General features: G+C 40.1%; 1 protein-coding gene across 1 annotated transcript in view; it reads right to left on the bottom strand.

Moving 5' to 3' along the window:
* EFHC2 (EF-hand domain containing 2) overlaps positions 1-21,123 on the bottom strand; it is a 56,289-nt gene that overhangs the window by 12,741 nt on the left and 22,425 nt on the right. The window contains exons 6-11 of the mRNA XM_071430256.1: positions 19,549-19,659; positions 19,088-19,226; positions 10,450-10,615; positions 9,284-9,426; positions 4,994-5,190; positions 1,213-1,346 (exon numbers count right to left, since the gene is read on the bottom strand). Of these exons, the coding sequence (XP_071286357.1) occupies positions 1,213-1,346; positions 4,994-5,190; positions 9,284-9,426; positions 10,450-10,615; positions 19,088-19,226; positions 19,549-19,659 (890 nt within the window). The remainder of the gene's footprint in view (positions 1-1,212; positions 1,347-4,993; positions 5,191-9,283; positions 9,427-10,449; positions 10,616-19,087; positions 19,227-19,548; positions 19,660-21,123) is intronic.

Here is a 21,123-nt window from a genome sequence, read left to right as displayed (position 1 = left end):
CCTTTGAGTTGCTCTTAGTGCATGCACAAAGTTTTCATAATTTGAACTAAAATAGTATTTTTTTATTTTAAATAGTTACCTTGTACATAAATTTAAAACCTTTTCCAGGTGCCAGGAACTTTCTCCCATTAAACCTGAACTTTCAATTTTCTCTCTTCTTATTCAAGTAATAACATCTTCCCTCTTAATGCAATTAGCAATTCAAAATCTCGCTTCTGCTGAGCAAAATATCTGAGAACAGAAATATTTTGACCAAAAGTTGCCAAAAACTTAATTCCTCACTACTTTTACTTTGAATTGCTGAAAGAACCTTCTGCTGATCTATTTCTCTTCTGAGATATTTCAGAAGCAATTTCAGAAGCAATTCCTGCCTTGGTTAGCATTCCTATGGAGATGACATTCCATGCAATATTCATCTACTTACATGCCTTAGTTATTATGACAGTTCCTAAATAGACAGTGTATTACTCCTGTGAAAACCAAATGCTTCTAAGCAAAGTTTTCTCCTCTGTTTCACATCATTAACCAGTACTGTGCCCAACATAGCTCATACACTCAAGTATTCTAGCTATGGGATAAACTGAAATCAGTTTGTATTTGAACATGATTTCCTTTTTCAAGTATTTCATCTGCCATTGCCATATCTGGATCATTGCCAGAATCCAGATTTCTGCTCCCTTTATCTATGCTTAAATTAATACCCAAGTATTAATTATGGTTCTCACTACTGCTTTCCAATCCTTTTTAAAGCATGCTTAGCACTGCCTTCTGTAATTTCAATACACCTTAGTTCTGTAAAGACTGTCTTCTTTACCAGTGGTTCAAAACCCAAACACCATTTTTAGGAGGCAATTTGAACATTCCTATTTGAATTTCAAATCTACTGTTTGACTCTCAGGATGGACTTTTCTTTACCTTTCAGCATATATTTTACTGCTGACTTGTGCCCTTCTTCACAACACTGTGTCAGCTCCATAAAAAGCAGACAGATTTCTCTTGTGCTTTTCAGCTTACTTGAAACTATCACTTTTTTTTTTTTTCCTGGAACATGGATTTACTTTCTTTTTTACACATAATCTCCAAGTAAATGCAAGACAAATCTATGCCACTTGTCAGCTACTGGGCAGAAAGCATCAAAACCCGGTCATGCTTTATACATTTTGGGGGAATGTGGCTTTATTAAATATTAAAACCCCAAACCCACTGTCTTACCTGAAAGTGTCATACCCAATCACATTGGTATGCTCAGGGTCAGTAATAGCAAATGTCTTTCTGATTTCTTTGGCACCAGATTCAGTCATGCTCTTCAGTTTGTTGAAGACAGCACAAATATCAGCCATGGGGAACTTAAAAGAGGAAAGTAAGACATGGATTAGAAAGACCTGAAGCACAGGATGCCATCCAGAGGGACCTGTCCAGGCTGAAGGAATGGGCCCATGAGAATCTCAGTAAGATTATCAAGAATATAAACAATTAAACAAAAATCATCAGATCATGCATTCTCAGAAAGTTTAGTGCAGCAACATAAAAGAAACCACTTTTGTTTGAAACGTTGCATTTTTAAAGCAGAAGTAGACACATGTAAAGTACAGTTCTAATAACTTGGTCCTCATTTTATGTTGGTGCACTTCACTGAATTCTCAAGTCATAAATTTCACAATGTTAAAGCTAATTTTTCACCATTGGCACCAGAAAGGTTCCAACAAATAGTCTCATTCATTTTGGACTACATTGTCTTACATACTCAGAAATAGCACCTTAGAAAGTTTTTAGGAACCAGTTTTACCTGTTGTATATAAAAATGCTTAAATGTATATTTCTTCCTAAATAGACCATTAAAATAAATTTGAACTCAGATTAAACAGAACTCAAGCACTAAGACTTTCAGTCTATATTCAGATTGTGTTAGTGCTCTGCCAAAGATTTATTTGCTATACCCATTTTTAATATAAAACATAGAAGTATTTAGTCATTAAATTGGGGGTGACTTCTACTATGTTCTTATATCTGTCATGCTCTATCTAGCTTAAAAAGCACAATGAACTGCCTGAAAATACTTTTCTCCCATTTCTTCCAATAGCAATTATTTGAAATTTGGTATGACTAGTATTAAGGACCAGGACATAAAAATCAGGCCTCAGCCCCAACTGCTGAAGTGTGTCTACACTTTGCATCAGTTCAAAATGATCTAGAAAAGGGTATTTAAAGTTCCTCTGGCACTGCCAGAGCAGTACAAATTGATCCAAGTTTAATCAATACATCAGCTCTTGCAGGTTTTTCTCAGAATTGGAGAGGACAATTTCTGCCTCTGCCAAAACCCCAGGTGCAGCCCTGGCAGGCAATGCCCTGCAAGGCAGGGCCTTGGAGCAGCTGGACCTGTAATCAAAGAGTTTAGAGGCAGCAGCTTTTCCAGGCCCCTGTCCAAGATGTTTCTGTTTGGGGCATAAGCACAGAGCCTTCTGCTGCTCAGGCAAGGAACAGGGAGGAAAGACTGAGCAGAAGGGTTCAGAAAGCAGAGTGTTTCAGGATGGACAAAGTGTTCTGAATATTTAAGAGCCTATCTTCTCTACATCATCAAAACAGCTATTTTTACATTTTTTTTCCAAAACTACATATTCCAAACACCTACATAGGCATTGAGTGTCCAAGCAGCATGGCAATCATTTCACCAGCTTTCCCCCTTCCCATGTAACTCCTGACATGTTTCTAGTCACAGTCTAGTTTGGTTTGATTGCCTTGCCTAACTCAGAGGTGATTATGCTGAATTCAATGGAAGTAAAATCCCTTTCTATGTTTGTGCTGCAACACACAGCAAATTTAGAACAATTGATACAGTTCAGAGATGCTGAATTCTCTTCCAGTGATGCCTTGTTTGAAACAGCCCTCCCCAAACCTGAATAATACCAGTAGGACTGTGCACAACACACCTGTTCTGTTTTGCAAGCAAATCTACACTTTCTAAATAGATATTTTTTCCCTCAAATTGAAAAATAAACCAGAATCACAGAATCACAGAGTTTCTAGGTTGGAAGAGACCTTCAAGATCATCGAGTCCAACCCATGTTCAGAAGTGCTGAAAAGTTTTAAACTAGGTCCTTGAAGTTACTTTCAGTAAAGGTGGCAATCAAAATTACAAGACTCTGTGATTTTTCTCTCCCTTTAACATAAAAAGAATACAATAAGCATAATTTTGAAACAGAAAACTGAAGCTTTCCAATTATCTTAAATAGTTTCAAACAAATTTTCAATATTCACCTGCACTGTGATTACCAATCAAAATTTCATCTAAATCAGCATATGCCTATAGAACTGTGGTCAAAATTTCCATGAAAATTTCCATGAAAAAACATTAAATACAGATTTCTTTACCAGTTTTAGAAAACATACTGATGTGTTCTGCTGGAAGGAAATCTCTTGTCTATTCAGAAGGAAAATTGTTTGTTTTCTAATTTTAGAAACAACTAACAAATAGCCATATTTATATTGTTTCCCCTTTTTCTAAACAATCTTCCAGTTCTGATCTTCTCTAGCAATTGCTGAAGTGGTTGTGATTTGAGTATGTGATCCCCTGATGAACTGAGGCAAACTTCTGATGCTCTAGTCAAAGGATGTAAGTGAAGCCCCTACCTCTGCAAGAATCAACCTTTTTTTACTATCAGCCACATTAAAACCTTAATTGTGCAAAGAACCTTTCAAAGGTTCACTGTCTTTCAAAATTCACTTTAAGTGTGTATTTTCAATGTTGCCTCTTCGCATTTTGCAGATTTTATTTTGATATTATACAATCATTCAGTCTGGAGAACTAAAGTCTCATCCATTTGATCCAGGACAATCAATGCAAACAACATTCCAAAGAACATTTACAATCTAAAGTTGAGCTCTGAATTTTGGAGAAAAGGTTTGGTTTTGATTCTACCAGGAGGAGAAACCATTCAGCAGGAAGGAAATACACTGGACTGCATTTTTGAGGTTTCAGCTTTGTATGTTACTGCTTTAAGCTTTTAGCAATCTTAGCATTTTACATCCACAAGCATTTTGCAGCTCTTCCTTGTTGTTCCAGGGAAGGCAGATGGTGCTAGTCCACATTAATTTACAAATCCACATTAATTTACAAAAAATTTCACCATTCTACTAAAGTATAAAGCAGCAGAGGCACCCCAGTTCCCAATTTATTGCTCTCCCCTCTGAAAGCAACAAGAAAAGACAGTGAAACTCAATAAACATTGTAAGTTTGAATCCCTGAATGGGAATATGAATTTTTAATATTACAAGGTTTTGGTAGAAAAATGTGTATGAACTCAAAAAATCAAATTAGGACATAAAATAGCCTCATCAGTAAGACTAAATTGGATGTGTCCACATCTTGAGTACTGAACACTGTTCCAGTCTCCACATCTCACAGTTACTTTGCAAGGACAGACTAAAAAGGGTGAGACTCTTACCTGCACAGGATTAGGCTGAGGGGGAAGAATGTCTTAGATTTACAAAATTATAAAGGTAGTGCATAAGGTGAATGGGATCTTCCCCAAATCTCAGAACAGTATAACTGGCCTTGAAGTTAGTGGGAGGCTGATTTAAAACAGATAAAAGATACTTCTTTTTTCAGATATTTGTTTTTCATAGCAGGCAGTGAGCTTTTCAACCTACTGCCACAGAAAGTTGTGGAAGCTGACAGTATCTGTAGGCTCAGCAAGGGTTAGATCAACTCAGGGACAAGAGGTTCATAAACAGCCTCAAGAAGGAATAGGCAGGAATTTCCCTTGTCACAACTCCTAATGCAGACTGAGTGGGTTCTGAGAAAGGAAAAGGGAATGGACAGTAAAGAGTGGCCAGACTTGCATGCACTCCCAGCTGCCATCCCCTAAATCCATTGCTAGACAGACAGCACTGGGCTGTGAGCTTTGGGTGAGGAAACAGGATAAATAATTCTGAAAAATATACAGAAAAACCACAGTCCTGAGAGATAACAGAAATTAACAAGAGCCTGCTTCACCTCATTTGCATTCTTCTCCATGTAGTTGAACGTGTATTCATCAGCATCCACCAAAAGAAAGTTGTGACCATGGAAACAAACTCTGGCTCCAACAAACAGATCCTGAGCCTGGTAGTATTCAGATGGCTCACTCTTAAAGAGTTCCTGTCCAGGCTTCTTAATGCGACTTCTTTCCAGGAACTTCCCACCGGCTATCCCTATGGGAATGGAATTAAAAATAATTAATTATGCCTTTACTTGGAAAAAAACACACACACACACACACAAAAAACCTCCAAGCCATCAGCAAAAAGACACCCCAAACCAGATTATTTGTATTTAAATACCACATTTTGTGCTCCAGTTTCCTGTGTATGAACACTCTCTTCCCCTCTCTCTCACTGCTAAAAGGACTGTCTCTGCCAGTGTCCACAGCAACAGTGACATTGTGCACATTCTGTGACATGTCTCATTTGAATGCCTGCCAAACACCTTCCCTGCTTTGCTTTTCTTTAAAACAGGACAGAAATGTGCCTCTTCAAACCGTTCCCATAACCCTGTCGCCAGCCTTGGAACTGGCCCTTGAGAAACCGAAGATCCAAACACTAAGATGCAGGCAATTATCCTTAAACTGTTAAAAGCAGAAAAAGGAAAATAAAAATCACAACTTGAGAGAGCCCTGTCCGACAAAGATTGTGAATTCTGATGTACTTTAATTCCAACTTCCTTTAAAGGGCATCTGAAATTTTTTAAAGATGTAGGAGTGACATGATACTGTCTTTCACACATTGTTCTGCCAGTGCAATTTACCTGTGATCTGCTCTTTGCTTTGTGAGGTGGGGATGTCACATGGCTCCTTTTCACAGTATAATGATTTTATTTGTGTCACTAGAAACTGCACGAGGTACTCAAGGGTGGGTAAGATGCTGAAAGGAACATTTCTCTTTCCTCTATTAACTTCTGGTGTACCACAGGACTGCATTACATGTACTAAGTTTTCTGGAAAACCTTATGTCACATGTTTAGTTTCACTGGGATATGTGCCCTACAACAACTCTGGGGTTTGCTTCCTGTTGTTATTTCAGCTTCCAAACCAAAAGCCAAAATCTTCCTTTAGTAACATTTAATACTGCCTTAATACCAGGTACTGATGCAAGTCCAGTAAAAGGCTGATGAACAGTGTAATCAAATGCCTTTTATAGTCAAAATTATAAATGAGTGTGAAACCCAAACTACTTAGTAAACCAGAGTTTGGAGCAGATGTCTGTCTTAATTGCTTTATTAGCACCATAAAAGACAAAAAAACCTCTCCACTATGGTAATCATCAGATCTTGCTTGAATCAAAAAACAATCCAAATCATTAATGTGACTCTAATGTTAACACATTCCTTTTCACCCAGCTATAAAAACAAATAAGAAATTTTTAGGTTATATAATCCTGGCAACTGTTTTTAATATTTAATAGGTCTCTGTAAGATTGGAAATTCACTCTTGGCTCTCTATTTCCCTGCAATTGTGCACTTATATTGGAAACCTACTTCTGTCCCATAATGGTTTTTTTTAAATGTTACAGGTTGTTACATTGCAAGTGGTATAAAGAAAAATGACCGAAAATATCTCATTAAGTTAGAGATTTTACACTGAAACCTGATAAGGAGTTTTGATGGAAATCTACAAAAGCCAGGCTCAAAGCACAAAATAAACACCACCACGAAAGACCCTATTGCATTAAGATCAGATCAGAGTTTGCAGGTGTTTGTACAGCTGTTGGCTGGGTCTTACACTGAGTAAAAAAGGGGTTGTGATCTTCTTCATGGGGAGCCAAAGTTCTCAGGCTTTGATCCCCATCTCAAGAAGTGCTTCAAGATGTCCAGCCCTGTGAATTTCATAGAGTTTCAGTGTTACTAATATTACAGTGAACTATTTCTCTGAAACCTTCAGGTTGCTGAAGCGAGAAAACTGAGAGCAACTTACTACTTCCCCTTTAGGATTGGGATTTGAAGGATTGGGATTTGAAACATTACTTGCCAATTTGTACCAGTTCATGTAAAAAAAAAGGTAAAATTTCAGCCCTCTGAACCTGTGCACAAAAGGGATGGCCAGATTGTAATTTTGGATGTCTTACTCCTTTTCCTTGGCCACTATTACCTGACCTCTACAAAGCCTTCCCATTCTTAACGTTGAAGAAACTCATTCACTATTCCTTCAGACATGGCTAAAAGGAGGGAGGGATAGTGAAAGAAGTAGAAAGAAAAGTAAGGTGGGAACAAACAAACTTGTGCAGACCCAGGCCTTTTTCCAACTGCTGCTCTACCTCCTCCACCACATTCCTTGCCTCTTCAATGATGTTCTCACTAAACTCTCCAGTGGCCAGTTCTCAGCCATATCCTTTCATTTCACCTTTCTACCACCTCTAAAAATCAGCTACTCCATCCATTTTAACAACCCAGGGAAGTTGAAAGTCCACTTACAGAAATAAGCCTTTCAAATGTGCCTTGAAGTATTTGTTACTATTAGTGGGCAAATTTGTCCATTTGTTGATTCATGTTTTATTTGACCAGCGGTGTTCAGTGGACTCCCAGATGAAATCCCAGCACATATTCTCATTCCAAAATAAAAGGAAGGCAGGCAGCAATCTCTGGCCTAGCACTCATGCTGCTGATGGCTTCACCAGCTGACCACATCTGCTCTGCAGTGCATAGTTTGACTCCTCTCTGGGTGCTGCAGGATAAATCTGGAGTCACAGCTATTATTACTGTGTGTTCAAGGCTCTCTGGGGCCTTGTCTAGTTGAAATGGTGCAAAGGAGACCTAGAAGTGACTGAACTGGCAGTACACATGTTTGGGGTCCAAGATTCAAACTGTTCCCTGGACTTCTGCAATTTAACAGTGCAGCTGTACCTTTAGCACCCTTTATGTCTCTGGACATCAAAAATGCCAATCAGACATGTCATTCAGTGGTGGAGAACTGAGCTGCTCTTGAGCCTCACAGCAGCATTACACAGTAAATATACACATAAGTGTGTATTTAGCTGCAACAAAAGAAGTTGCATAAGTTTCAGGCCACTGGATTCCAGAAGTGAGTAAAGGATTGATAAGAAGACACTGCTGCTAAAAAAGTGCTAAATCTTGATGCTGTAGTGGAGCAGGATTAACTGGGAATGCTCATCAAAGTCCTAAGCAGGTACTCTACACCTTATCAAAACACTTCTCAGAGAAGTGAGAATTGCTCATATTTTAGCTGGGGTTGAGGTGCCTATTTATGCACTCATAATGTAGCTGGAGACAAGCAGAGATGCCATCAGAGGTTCTCTGGATTGAAAAAGCACTTCTGGAGGTTAATTGCTCTGAAACTGTTGCTGAAGATGTTTAGTGGGCTTCACAGAAAGACACTCATCTCTCCACCAGGGTCATGTTCAGCCAAAGCTCCCCCATCTCTCTGAACTACAGAATGACTTCCTGACATCCCTCCCGCTGCTGTGTCCTTCCATCCAGCCACAAGACAGTTCAGGGAAATAAAAAAGATGCTTGAAAATCACAAAACCCTTCATATCCTCAGCTGGCGGCAGCCTAAAACAGACAATAGAGGCCAAAAGAATTTAAACATGACAACATTTGGTGACCATGCTCCAGCAATGGGATAAATGTGGCCAAGGAACTGAGAAGTAACAAAGCATTTATTTGTCACTTCAGTACTGTCAGTTTGGCTCTTGGAATACAGTTCAGTTTTGTACAAAACACACATCCAGACTCTAGCACAGGGCAATCTTCCCTCTCTAAATGCTCAGCTCCATGATTAATGGTAAAATACGTTAGAAAGTGTCACAGCTGTTTGGCTTTCATGAGCTGCTTCTATACAATGGATGCTATATAGGTTTCATAACACAATTTTGCAAAACAAAGGATTTAGTCTTTCATTCTTGTTGTCTTGTATTTCCTGTCCCTATTTATCATCAGTTACAATACTATTCCTGTATGTTATCCACAACAAAAGCAAATGTTTAAAGCTCAGATTTTCAAATTAAAATGTAATAAAACTTCTAAGGCATTACACTTGCAGTTCCCAACGGATATTGTGAAGTACTGTTATGCAATGAACAATGTAATCCTGAGTGAAAAAGATCATGAATTACTATGACATCCAGCTATGCAAGATAATAATGCAGCAGGCCTGCTGATGTAATTCCCACTGCATTTAAAAATCCATATCCCTGCTCCTGCTACCGCTGAGTCTGGCCACGATGTTTACTGCAAAGTCCAACCAAATGAGCAAGGGAACTGGGGCTGGTTAGAGACATTGCCACCTCTTACCTGAGTTTCTCTCTGCATATTCAAAAACAGAAATGGTGTCATCACTCAGGAAGTAGGAAATAATGAATTTACGGTCCTTGTCCACGGCGATGTCCGTGATGAGTTTGGCCGCGTAGCGCAGAATGAAGCTGTCCATGCCATACCTGAACAAGCAAAGGAGCAGGTAAGAAATCAAAAACAGAGTGTGAGAGAAGTTTCACCCCTAAGAGATGCCTTCTCCTGAGTTTTGTAACATACATTAATTGTGTTATTACTGCACCAAGAAGGGAAATGGCATAAGATTCACTACTTTGTCAAAACCAATTTTCAGCTTAAATTAACAGAACCAGATAGAGTTGGTCAGACAGAAAGGAATAACTTTCATGGGAAAATTACTTCTCTGCCACAGGTCTGGAATTAATTTTTATTCAAGTTGAGTTGCAAATCAAGCCCAAAGTTACTTTCCAGAAAATTTGTAAAGGAAGAACACATTTAGGTATGTATATTTTCAAAGCAAATTCTGAATAGCAATTCATACAAGGATTATCTCCCACAAATTCAGGTCTACCAGATGACCTTACTAGCTAGATATTTATTAAGTGATTGTGTTTTAAATAACTTGCAGTGTTTGTATACACTCTATCAATACATTCCCAAGCCTTTTTTAACTGCTTTCCTCTTTTACAAACATTCTCCAGGTGAATCTGTAACAGGAGACTTTGCTTTTTTGCTTTGGCTTCAACAACTGCTGCCTAATAAATCATTTCATAATGGAAAGTAAAGTGTTAAAGCTTTAGTAGTGCTACAGTAAACTGCATGAAATTCAGCAGATAAAAAAAATAAGTAAGTATCACAAAGTCAAACAAAAACAAATCTGTGTTGGTCTGCTGGATCATCCAAAATTCCTGACTAATGCCTGGACTAAGATTTCTGTCAAACTCCCACTGAAGACAGCAGAGGGAAGGAGGTAGAGGATGGAAGGGTCATAATATTTGCCTTCTCCAAAGAGAAATTTTACAGAGTTTGCAGAAAATTGGAGTACCATTTTCCAGGCCTCATGCACCTGTCCCTTAAAAGTCTGATGAGCTGTATATTTGCTGAAAAAAAATGATATCCTCACATAACACTTATCTCCTTGACAAAAATACATAATTCAAAAAACTGAAATAGTTTTTCACACAAAATACCTGTCTTTCACCAGGAATTGCCTGTAATCCTTATGGGGAGCCTGGACAACCACACCCTTACAGGAGCTCAAAGAATCTTCTTCAGAACCAAATCCATTATAAGGAGGAATAATTTTTTCTGGTTTTGGAGGTGGTGGAGTCTTATATTCAATTGGGGTGAAATCCACTGCAGCAAAGAGAGCAAGAACTTATTTGTTACTGGTGTGATGAAGGCATTTTACCAAGCATTTAAACTTCCAATATGAACAGTTATTAACCTACTTCTGTAACAGCCCACAGATCAAACCAGGATCCCTCCTACTGTTACAGGGTAGAAAAAGACCCCATAGAGCCAACAGCAAAATTATTTCTTCAAGGATTTCAGGATTTCATCTATAATCTTAAAATATTTGAAAGATATCACTAAGATACACAGGTAAAAGGAAAGACAAATACAGTTTCAAAATGGGATAAAATAGTAAATTAAAAATTCTAAATTAATTTTTCAGTTTCATCCTTTGAGACAACATGATTAAGTAAATAACTGTCCTATGAGTTTCCTGCCCTGTGATTTTGGCTAGAGGAGAAAAAATACATAAATAAAATTTTATTCATTACTTAAAGCAAACATATAGTAAAAGTCCTTGGTACACTAAAGCAAATAACTTCAGCCCACAACTCACTATATCCAGAGTTTTGGGAAGCTTTGGTTTTCCTCATTTTCCCCAGACTCAAGTCTTATCTTGCAGTGATGAGTGGGACTATCCCAGGTACACAGCAGGAGCTGTCCTCACTCAGCAGAGGCACATCTGGTCAGGGACCTGCACTCAGTTCCCACAGAGGCACCTCCCAAAAGTGCTGCTTCCCTGATTCTCATTACTCCTCTCTTGGTGAAAATCTTGTCCCATTTGGCCCCTTGTTGCCCCCCTGCACTGCCCTTCTGCTGCAGGACAGCCTCCAGTGTGTTCACATAAAACTTCAGAGAGGAGCTCAGTCTGCTGCTTGAATGAGGTTCGTGGAAAATGGAAAGGGGAGAGGAAAATAAGGAACTTGCATATGGGAGAAAGCAAATGGGGAGATCTGAGGCCAAAGAAGACAAGAGCCACAGGAATACAAAATAACTCAGGTTGGACAGGACCTCAGGAGGTCTGCTCAGCACAGGGTCTGCCTCAGGTCAGAGGAATATAAGAGATATGACAACAGTGTATAAAATTGGATCCCATTAAATAAAGGGTTTTTTTCCTTTAAAACTTAACTTTTCTCCCCAGAACTGAAGAGAGATGGATAACCTAAACTTGTAGCATGGGTTTCAGTGCAAATAGAGGAGGGTGACAAAACTGCTGTCACTTTGAACACTGAACTGGTTTGTGATTAAAATGTTTTAGACATGGCTATATCAGAAGATCAAAGCTCAACACTCCTAAACTCTGACTTCCCTAACAGCAGCGTGAGTTGAAAAATAAAGCAAGCATTCAGATGTCAGAGTTTTTCTTTAGCCTGAAAACAATGAGCCCTCCTTTAGCCTTTACCTCTCAGAAGAATATGGTCTGACTCAAAAAGCTGATTCTTTCACCTAAATCAGTCAAAAAGGGTTTTGCAAAATTACATCAGCATTCTTCTCCATAAAAACTACATGTGCCCTTCCTGGGACTCAGAAGCAAAAAGGCCAAGCCCAAAGAAAGACCATTCAGAGATCTTCAAAGTAATTTTCACCATGAAAGAGTGTGTATGTGTAAACATGCACCAAAATCACAGACTCATAGGATCATAGAATGGTTTGGGCTGGAAGGGACCTTAAAGATCACCTCATTCCAACCCCCCTTTCATGGGCAGGGACACCTTCCACCAGACAAATTGGAGCTGCTCAGAGCTCCATCCAGCCTGGCCTTGAACAACTCCAGGAATCACAGAATCAGTTAGATCACCTGAGATCATCAAGTCCAACCTATGACCAAACACCACCTTGTCAATCAGACTATGGCACTGAATGCCATGTTCTGTCTTTCCTTAAAGTCCTGGTGGTGACTCCACTGCCTCCCTGGGCAGCCTATTCCCATGTTTAATCACCCTTTCTGTGAAGCATGTCTTCCTAATGTCCAACCTAAACCTCCCCTGGAGAAGCTTTAGACTATGTCCTCTCCTGTCGAGAGGAGAAGAGCCTGAGCCCCACCTGGCTCCAGCCTCCTTTCAGGGAGTTGTAGGAGTGATAAGGTCACCCCAGAGCCTCCTTTTCTCCAGGATGAACACCCCCAGCTCCCTCAGTCACTCCTCACTGGACTTGTGCTCCAGACCCTTCCCCAGCTCTGTTGCCCCTCTCTGGATCTGCTCTGGATGGGGCATCTGAGATTTCTCAGGACAATCTGTTCCAGTGCCTCACCAACCTCGCAGCACAGAACTTCCTCTTAATATCTAATCTCAGCACACCCTCTTTCAGTGTGAAGCCATTCCTCCTTGTCCTGTTACTCCAGGCCCTTGTATAGTCTCCATATTTTTCTTGTCTGTTCTCCTCAGGTACTGGAAGGCCACTGGAAGGCCCCAAACCCTTCTGAACTGCCCAGTTCTCCAAGCCATTGCCCATAGGAGAGGTGCTCCTTCCCTCTGATCAGCTTGGTGCCTCCTCTAGACTCTCCAACAGGTCCATGTCCTGGGGCCCCAGGGCTGGATGCAGCACTGCAGGTGGGGTCTCACAAGAGTGGAGCAGAGAGGCAGAATCCTCTCCTCCCCTGCTGCCCACAGTGCTTTGGATACAGCCTAGCACACCCCTGACCTCTGGGCTCAGAGGGCACAGGGCCAGGGCATGTCCAGCCCCTCATCCACCAGCACCCCCAGGTCCTTCTCTGCCTGGATACTGTGGATCTGCCCATGCCTCAGCCTGGATTGATACTGGGGATTGCCCCAGCCCAGGTGCAGCACCTTGAATTTGTTCTCATGAGGTTCCCATTAAACTATATGAGATCCCCTATTTTCTAAGCACTGTTTGTGACCAAAACACCGCATTTTCACAGCTACAGTGCTTGATACACGCAATTCCTGATAGCATAAACAGCGAGCCTGTAAATCGGCAGAGACGGAGCAGGAAAGTAAACCCCAATGCCTACAGGTGCTGAGCACTGCAGGTAGCACACAGGATTCCTATTGGATTCTCCGCTGGATTCCTGGCTGGATTCCCGCTGGATTCCCACTGAATTTCCGGCTGGATTCCCGGCTAGATTCCCACTGAATTCCAGGCTGGATTCCCGACTGGATTCCCGGCTAGATTCCCACTGAATTCCCGGCTGGATTCCCGGCTGGATTCCCGGCTAGATTCCCACTGAATTCCCGCTGTCTGGATTCCCGATTCCCGCTCTGGAGCGGCACCGGGAGCGGCGGCTCCGCGCTCCCACAGCGCCACCCGGTGGCGGCGCGGCGGAGGCGGCGCGGGGCTGACGCTGCTCATCCGCCCGAGCGCTCGTTTTTAATTAGACATCATCGAACAGCGGATTTTGGCAGACAAAAGCTCCACCTCTTTGCTCAGGTGTCACAGGTCCTGCCAGAAGCACGTATCAGGTACTCCTCCTCGGGGTACCAGGGCACCTGCACGGGATCCTGGCTGCAGAGGACAAGAGCTCCTGTGTTTACATGCTGGTCACAGTCTGCACGTTCATACCCATGCATAAGGCATTCATTAAGAGATGCTAAAGCATTTCCCCTTTTGTAAACTTCAGCTCATGTGGATGAAAATTAGATTTATAAACTAGAATGAAATAGTAAATTAAGAGGAATAATGTTTTATCCCTGGGGGATGTGCTGAATCCCTCACAAGTGAAGCTCGGAGTAACTGAAATCCGAAGGGAAGTTCAGCCTTTATAGCCCTTTGGTTCCCATCTCATCCCTGAAGTAAAATGAATTTGTGTCATTCACAGAATCATAGAATTACTAATTTTAGAAAAGACCTCTGAGATCACCCAGCACTGTCAGGTCTACCACTAAACCATGTCCCTAAGTGCCACATCTACACATTCTTTGAACACTTCCAGAGATGGTGACTCCACTCCCCTACTTTCCTGGACAGTCTGCTCTAGTTTGACAACCCTTTCAGTCAAGAAATGGTTCCTAATATCCAATATAAACCTCCTCTGAGGCTTTTTCATATTGTCCTGTCACTTGCTACCTAAGAGACTGACCCTTACCTGTCGAGGTTCACTAAAGAGAAAAATACAAACATCCAGCCTTATGTCACCTATATTTTCCAGGATTTAAAAGGATTATATATTCATATTCTCTCCTGTGAACGAGTATATTCAGAAAGAAATTGCCATGGAGAAATACAGGTGACAAAACTAGTCAAAAACTCATTTCTGGAACTTGTGAAGAGCCAGCTACCCAAGCTCAAAACTCATTTCATCTTTGCCACACAGCATTAGGGCAGAATCAGACAGACAGCTGGCACTTACATACAAAATGCACTCTTCTCAAGGTAATCTCTGGTGTTTAAGAAAATTACCTCTGTCCAGTCTGGAAAAAGAATCAATTCTCACTTCTTCCAGGCTGTAACATTTTGAATGTAAATTTACAGTGGGTGAAGAGTAAAGGGAAAGTCTGGGATTACAAATTTCTACTTCCAGAAAGAATAGCACAGGTATTTTTGCCATGCATATTTTCATCCCTTGTTACTGCAATAACTTGGAGGATTATTTCACAAATTTATTTATCAAACATGGACCACATACTTGTAGATTTCTCATAACTTCAAAACCTGAGTGAGATTGGAACAAGCACTGGGAACAGCAAGAAACAAAACAGTTCCAGCCACATCTTCAGCATATAAATAATTTGAAGACAGCAAAGCCTTCTTAGTAAGAAAAACTAAATTCCTCATGAAGAATTTGTTGCCAGAGAGGCAGCATTAAACCAGCTTGAATGAGCTTGTCAGCTTTCAATTTCAATATATATTCTGAGATTCTGGTATAGAGTGTGAGATTACCTTCTGCCCTCATTGAAGAACTCAGGAAAACCCTCATGTGTTAGATAAGAACATATTTCAAGGAAGAACCAAGTGCTACATACTTTGGATTAAAATGATAACTATACTGAATATCAGGGTATAGAAGCAGGAAAGAAATTCTACCTTCAGAGGAAGAGGACAGGCACCTCTGAGCAATAAAGCCAGAAACAGGAAAGAGAAATCCCACTAGACCTGGGGAGATAGCAGTTAGCATAGTGTTCTCTATACATCAGAGGAGATGTATGACAAACAGCTGAGACTTTCTAGTGATAGCCTGCTTCACAACTGAGGTAAGAAGTAAAATAAGAAGGCAAAAAAAAACCCCATGTCCACCTTTTATATGCAGGAATAAAGAAAACCTAGTGCTCACAGAACTGTCCATGCAGCTGAAACATGACAGTGTTTATCCTGATTCAAAGAAAACCTCCATTTACAGTCTTACTTCTTAATGATTATTACAGTTACCTGGACAAAAAAAAAAAAAAAAGGAATCTATACATGCACAAGTACATTTAGAAGCTGCTGCTCAGTCTCCACCACGTGTAGTGGAGAGGTTAAACACCAGAGACACTGACCTCTGCCGAGCCTAGTGAAAATTGGCACAGGCTGTAGTGCCCCGCTGAGGGAAAGCAGGGAGCTGCTATCCCCGCTCTGCAGGAGCAGCTGCCTGGCCAGCGGCACAGAGCCCTGCCCCGGCAGCGGGTCACGGCCGGAGCCTGGGAAATGAGGGGGTGGGAGGGGTGGAGAGCCGGCACAGGACAGGGATTGCAGGGTGCTCTGAAAAGCCTCAGCAGCCAGGCTTGGGAGGTGCTGGGACAGGGAAGAAAAAGCTGTAGGAAACCAGATTTTCCTGGGTTTGTTCCATCTTGAGTAATCTGTTATTTAAGAAAGAATACTTTCTACTCTGTGCTAAGATATTGTATTAAGTGAGAAGGACAAGTACCAGCTTCCCCCACTGCACATCAGCCTGTTTGCCATTTCAGCAGGGTGACCACAACACCTACATGGCTACAGAGTCTTCTTCTCCTCCTCTGAGGCAGCACTAGCAAGTCTGGACAGGTAACTTCACACATTAATGCATTTTCTCTTGCATTCATAGTACTTCTAGGTGACAGTAATGTCATCAGCTTCCTACTGAAGAGCATTAGCTACATTCATCAATGGGCAAACTCCACTTCTCACAAACATATTAAAATAGGGAAATGCCACATTAGAAATATATCACTTTCTTCAAGAGAAATCTAAACTACTCTTCATTCTCCTAAAAGGCAAATTCTGTGGGCAAGCAACTTGTGCTGAAACTGCAGACTCAAAAATAAATGTCAGCTTCTCTAATGGCTTTGGCAGAAGAGTATAAATTGAAGGGGAGTAATATAAAAACACAATAACAAAACAGCTGGATTGGTGCCATGAGGTGCTGAGTACTGTGCCTTGATGTAAGAACTAATTTATCCACTTGCTTACTCTTGCTCAAGTAAATGGTCTCCCTGGACTGGAACTGCAATTAAGTCCGTTCCAGTTTTAATTGGATGGGAGTGGAATTCTGAGCACTTTGTGGGACTGAGCCCACTGAGAGTACCTTGTACATCCACAGACACACACAAAATGTGTAAATCACTAAAAGGTGAACATTCTCTAGTTCTCCCTAAAAACCTGCTTTTAAGCCAAAACTTACCCTAATTCTACTTCTGGTCCCTTCCAGTTAAAAAGTCATACCTACATTTTTTCAATCCTTGTGGGGAAAGCAGGAAAGAATTTTACAGCCAAGTGTGTGAATCCCTTAGCTCTAAGAAAGTATTGTCTGTGAACAAGACAGGTTGCATCAAGATGGATGGTTTTCCATGTCAGCCAGAGTCTCTGCCATCATATATCCTTAAAGGTATGTGTAAAACACTTCCCAGTTTCCCAAAGGTCTCAGCTAGAGCACATCTTTGTGTGTTTGGTGTCAACAAGGCAGAGAAACTGGAGAGAGCACTGAGAAAAATTATCACAGATAGAAAAGAATGGACTATAAAGAAAGACTGAAATGTTTTCCCTTAGCAGCAAATGGCCTGGGATGGGGGCAGAGGAGTAAGGTTTTGTATTGGAATCTTGTTCAGATATGTACAAGGTTATTAAAAGAGAGTACTGAGCAGTTGTTCCCCATGTCCAACACAGATAAGAGAAAAAATTTACTCTCTCAGTTTACACAAACCAGCTTCAGAGTAGCTTTTAAGCAGCATTTTTAACTATGAGGTCAGAACAAGATACCTCAGGAGGCAAAGAACTCTCCTTTACTGCAGAACAGGAACAGATTAGACCACCTACAGTTTTCTAGAATTCTGCACATCAGCAACTTCTGAATTCCCCTAACTTGCAAACCACCTAACTTTTAACATCCAGAGACATAAACAGTAATTACTGAGCCAGCATTAGAGGAAGGGAAGGGCCTTTGCATTGGTGTGTCACTTGGTTGTTTGATCCAGGATGGTCAGCTGCATTTCATTTATTGCCTGCCCTGAGTAAGAAATCCCCATTCTCTCTTTGGGATAATTTGCTCAGACAGAGGATGCTGCCAAAAAGCAGCAGTGGTCTTGGCTGAAGAAATTCCCAGAGTAGAACCCCCTATTTTGCATCTCTAGAGTTAAATTTGCTATTAATACAGGTAACACCATGGCTATTGAATATGGCTTCCTTACATACTGGCAAGATCAGGATTACTTTGGTACAGACATGCCAAGGTATTATTGAAAAAGTCCTAATGAGAAATATTTTTCCAAATAATAAATCTAGTGTTTGAATGGCAATGCTACACCATTTAATTACCCCAATGCAGCAGACAAGCTCTGATACACACACATCTATCTGACCACAAGGTAACAGAAACAGTCTGCTCAGGTGTTTTATTTCACAGTGGCAGGGAAAGGCCATAGTAGGATTCTTCCAACCATCTCTGAATAGTCAGATGCTCAGCTATATTTATTGAATGAATAAACTGCCAGAAAATAACTAAGGTATTTTTGCAGGAAGATGTCCGTGATGGAACCATTAGCAAGTCTGACTGGAGACATTCAGTGAAAAATGAAAGCCCCTATTGTTATTCATTTCCAAAATGCTTTTCCATAATGGACATAGTTGCTAAATGTTTCTAGAATTTAGTACTGAAATTTCACAAGATACACACTCTAATGGTCCAGAATACACAAAAATGCATTGTAAAAACCAATGATGTGATAGACTAAAACTGTCATATCAGAAAATCTTATTATGTGAGGATTCTGACAACCATATAAAATGAAATTTAAGGGGGAATAATTGAGCTCATTCTACTCACCCACTTACTACATGCTCTTTATTATTTTCTGACTGCAAACACAGCTATTGGAAGGGGAGGGGAAAGGAGAGAAGAAGAAATGCCAGTCTATCCATATGACTACTTTGTCACTGTAGTTTTCAAATAGAGGCATTAGGAGCAGAAGACATACATTACATGCTAGTTTTCAAGGGAGCAATGTATAAGAAAGCCCTTCTGGATTACCTGCAAAATTACTGCTTTGCTGCTAACAGCCTACAACAGATTGTTATTGCTAAAGGTTTTAATGAACATGTTTTGTCAGTAATAAAATTTGAAGACAGCTCTGCTAAATTTGGAAGTATAAAAAAGCTCATAAGGAAAGGATAATGATCCCTACTTACCAATTCCATACTTTTTCCTGTAATGTTCTTTAGTGAATTCATCACAATCACAGAGTAATATTTGCCTTCCCCAAACATTAATTACTGCCCCTATTTTCAAGTCACTGTCTTTGTAAAATTCCTGATGCACTGCTCCTGTCTAATAAAAAAAGGAAGTTATACAGCAGTTCCATAAATCTCAGAATCACACAACCTTTGTTAAAACCCAGGTCATTTAGTGTGTGTGATTTAACAACCTTCAAAGTCCATTGGTAAGTGTATTTCACCCCATGTTAAGCTCCTTCACTTGTACAAATGTGGGATTTACATACAGTAAATCTCAGTAGCTCTCATTTGAGCTACTCTCCAGTGGCAACACAATTTCATAAATAACTCTCTTTGTTGCAGAGGATAACAACCATAGAAATTACAAATCTATGATAAAGATATTCAACATCTGGAGGCACTCAATAATTTCTGACCTGCAGAACATCCCGTATGTAATAGCCTTTGTTTCTTTCTGGCTTTCCCAACACATTGAGCAGAGTGTAATTGGTGATGGTGCCTGGATGGTACGGAGCAGTGGGAGCATTCTGCAAGGAAAGAGACCAACTCTTCAGAAATTTGGGTGACAGTGAAGAAAGAGAACTCTGCTATCTTAGAACCAGCAGGTTTGTTACACACTGGCTGTTATTGTAGTATTTTCTGGGAGAATTTTTAGTAAATTCTAAGATTCTAGTACTAAACCTAAAAGCCAAAAATATATATTCCAAAAGCAGAAAGTATATATGCCAGAAACAGCATTCAGAATCTTACTCTCTCTCCAAGGGTCAAGTCTCCTTTCTCTTGGAAGCAAACAGAAAGCAAAGGTCAGCATATCCAAAGTACCACATCATTGTCAACATCTGCTCTAAAGGATATTATTTTGATTGGTAATAATTGTAAAAACATGCAAAGAACCATCCAGGATTGGTCCTATCCACTACACAAACAGAGGAGATTTCTATTGTTAGTTTTAAAATTACAGAAGTAATTTATCCCAGTATCAATCTTAATATATATTTATGTCACATTTTTTAAAATTATGAATAAACTGCTGGTGCAGGGTAATCAAAATTAGTTACTTTGACTTACCACCTCTCCTGACCCCTCAACTTTTGATTCCTCTGTTACCATTCTCAAAATTTCCAGAGGAAAAAGCCAGTCCTTAAAATTGCAACATGAACCTCTGTGGTCAAAGGGGTCTGATATCATAGAGCCACTGCTAAATCAGCATCTCAGAATACAAGACTTGCAAGGTGAGAAAAGTGTAATATTTTGCTGGTAGGTTTTTATTACAAAATCTTATGTATATCTATGGTATCACAAATAGATTATCAATGTTAGAAGGAGAGGAGGAAAAGACTCCCAGTGTTTTATTCCATCTGTTGGCTGATGTTATTCTATCATCAGGATCTGTCAGGAGTGATACAGAAGTGTATCCAGATCAATCATTTTATAATCATAACAGGTTACAGAGGATACAAACCCTTTGAAGATTTCTCTGAGTGGAGCCTTTCCCATGATGAATGCCCAAAAGAGCTTATTGATGGATTCCTACTGATTTTAATTGGCTTTGCTTAATGTCCCAAACCCAGAAACTCAATTTTAAGAAATCACACCAGATTTGCTATGAAGAGGTAATGTTATAGAATACTAAAACTGACTTTTCCAAAGGCTGCAAATGTAAGTCATAGATCAAATCTGAATTCACCTCAGTTTTACATAAGCTTATCAACATTAATTTTCTTGTCTTCCATTATTGCAGAGTTTTATTAATATAGTTACCTTAACACATTAATATAGGAGAAAGAAAATCATAAGACATGTCTGTAACTAAATGCTCCTTCTAGTTTAAGCATGAAAAGCCTAAAGATATTTTTCCATCACTTATTAATTTACCACACGAGTATGTGTGCAAAATCTAAATCATGCAATTATGATTAATACTCTGAAAACATTTTCTAAATATCATTACAATCCTAATACAGGATGTTCAAAACAAGGCATTTGATACT

The sequence above is a fragment of the Agelaius tricolor genome, unplaced genomic scaffold, assembly GCF_023055355.1.
Source record: "Agelaius tricolor isolate 1412-34295 unplaced genomic scaffold, bAgeTri1.0.p SCAF_7, whole genome shotgun sequence".
NCBI lineage: Eukaryota > Metazoa > Chordata > Aves > Passeriformes > Icteridae > Agelaius > Agelaius tricolor.
The sequence above is the reverse complement of the archived record's forward strand: the minus strand, read 5'-3'. Positions and strand labels throughout refer to the sequence as shown.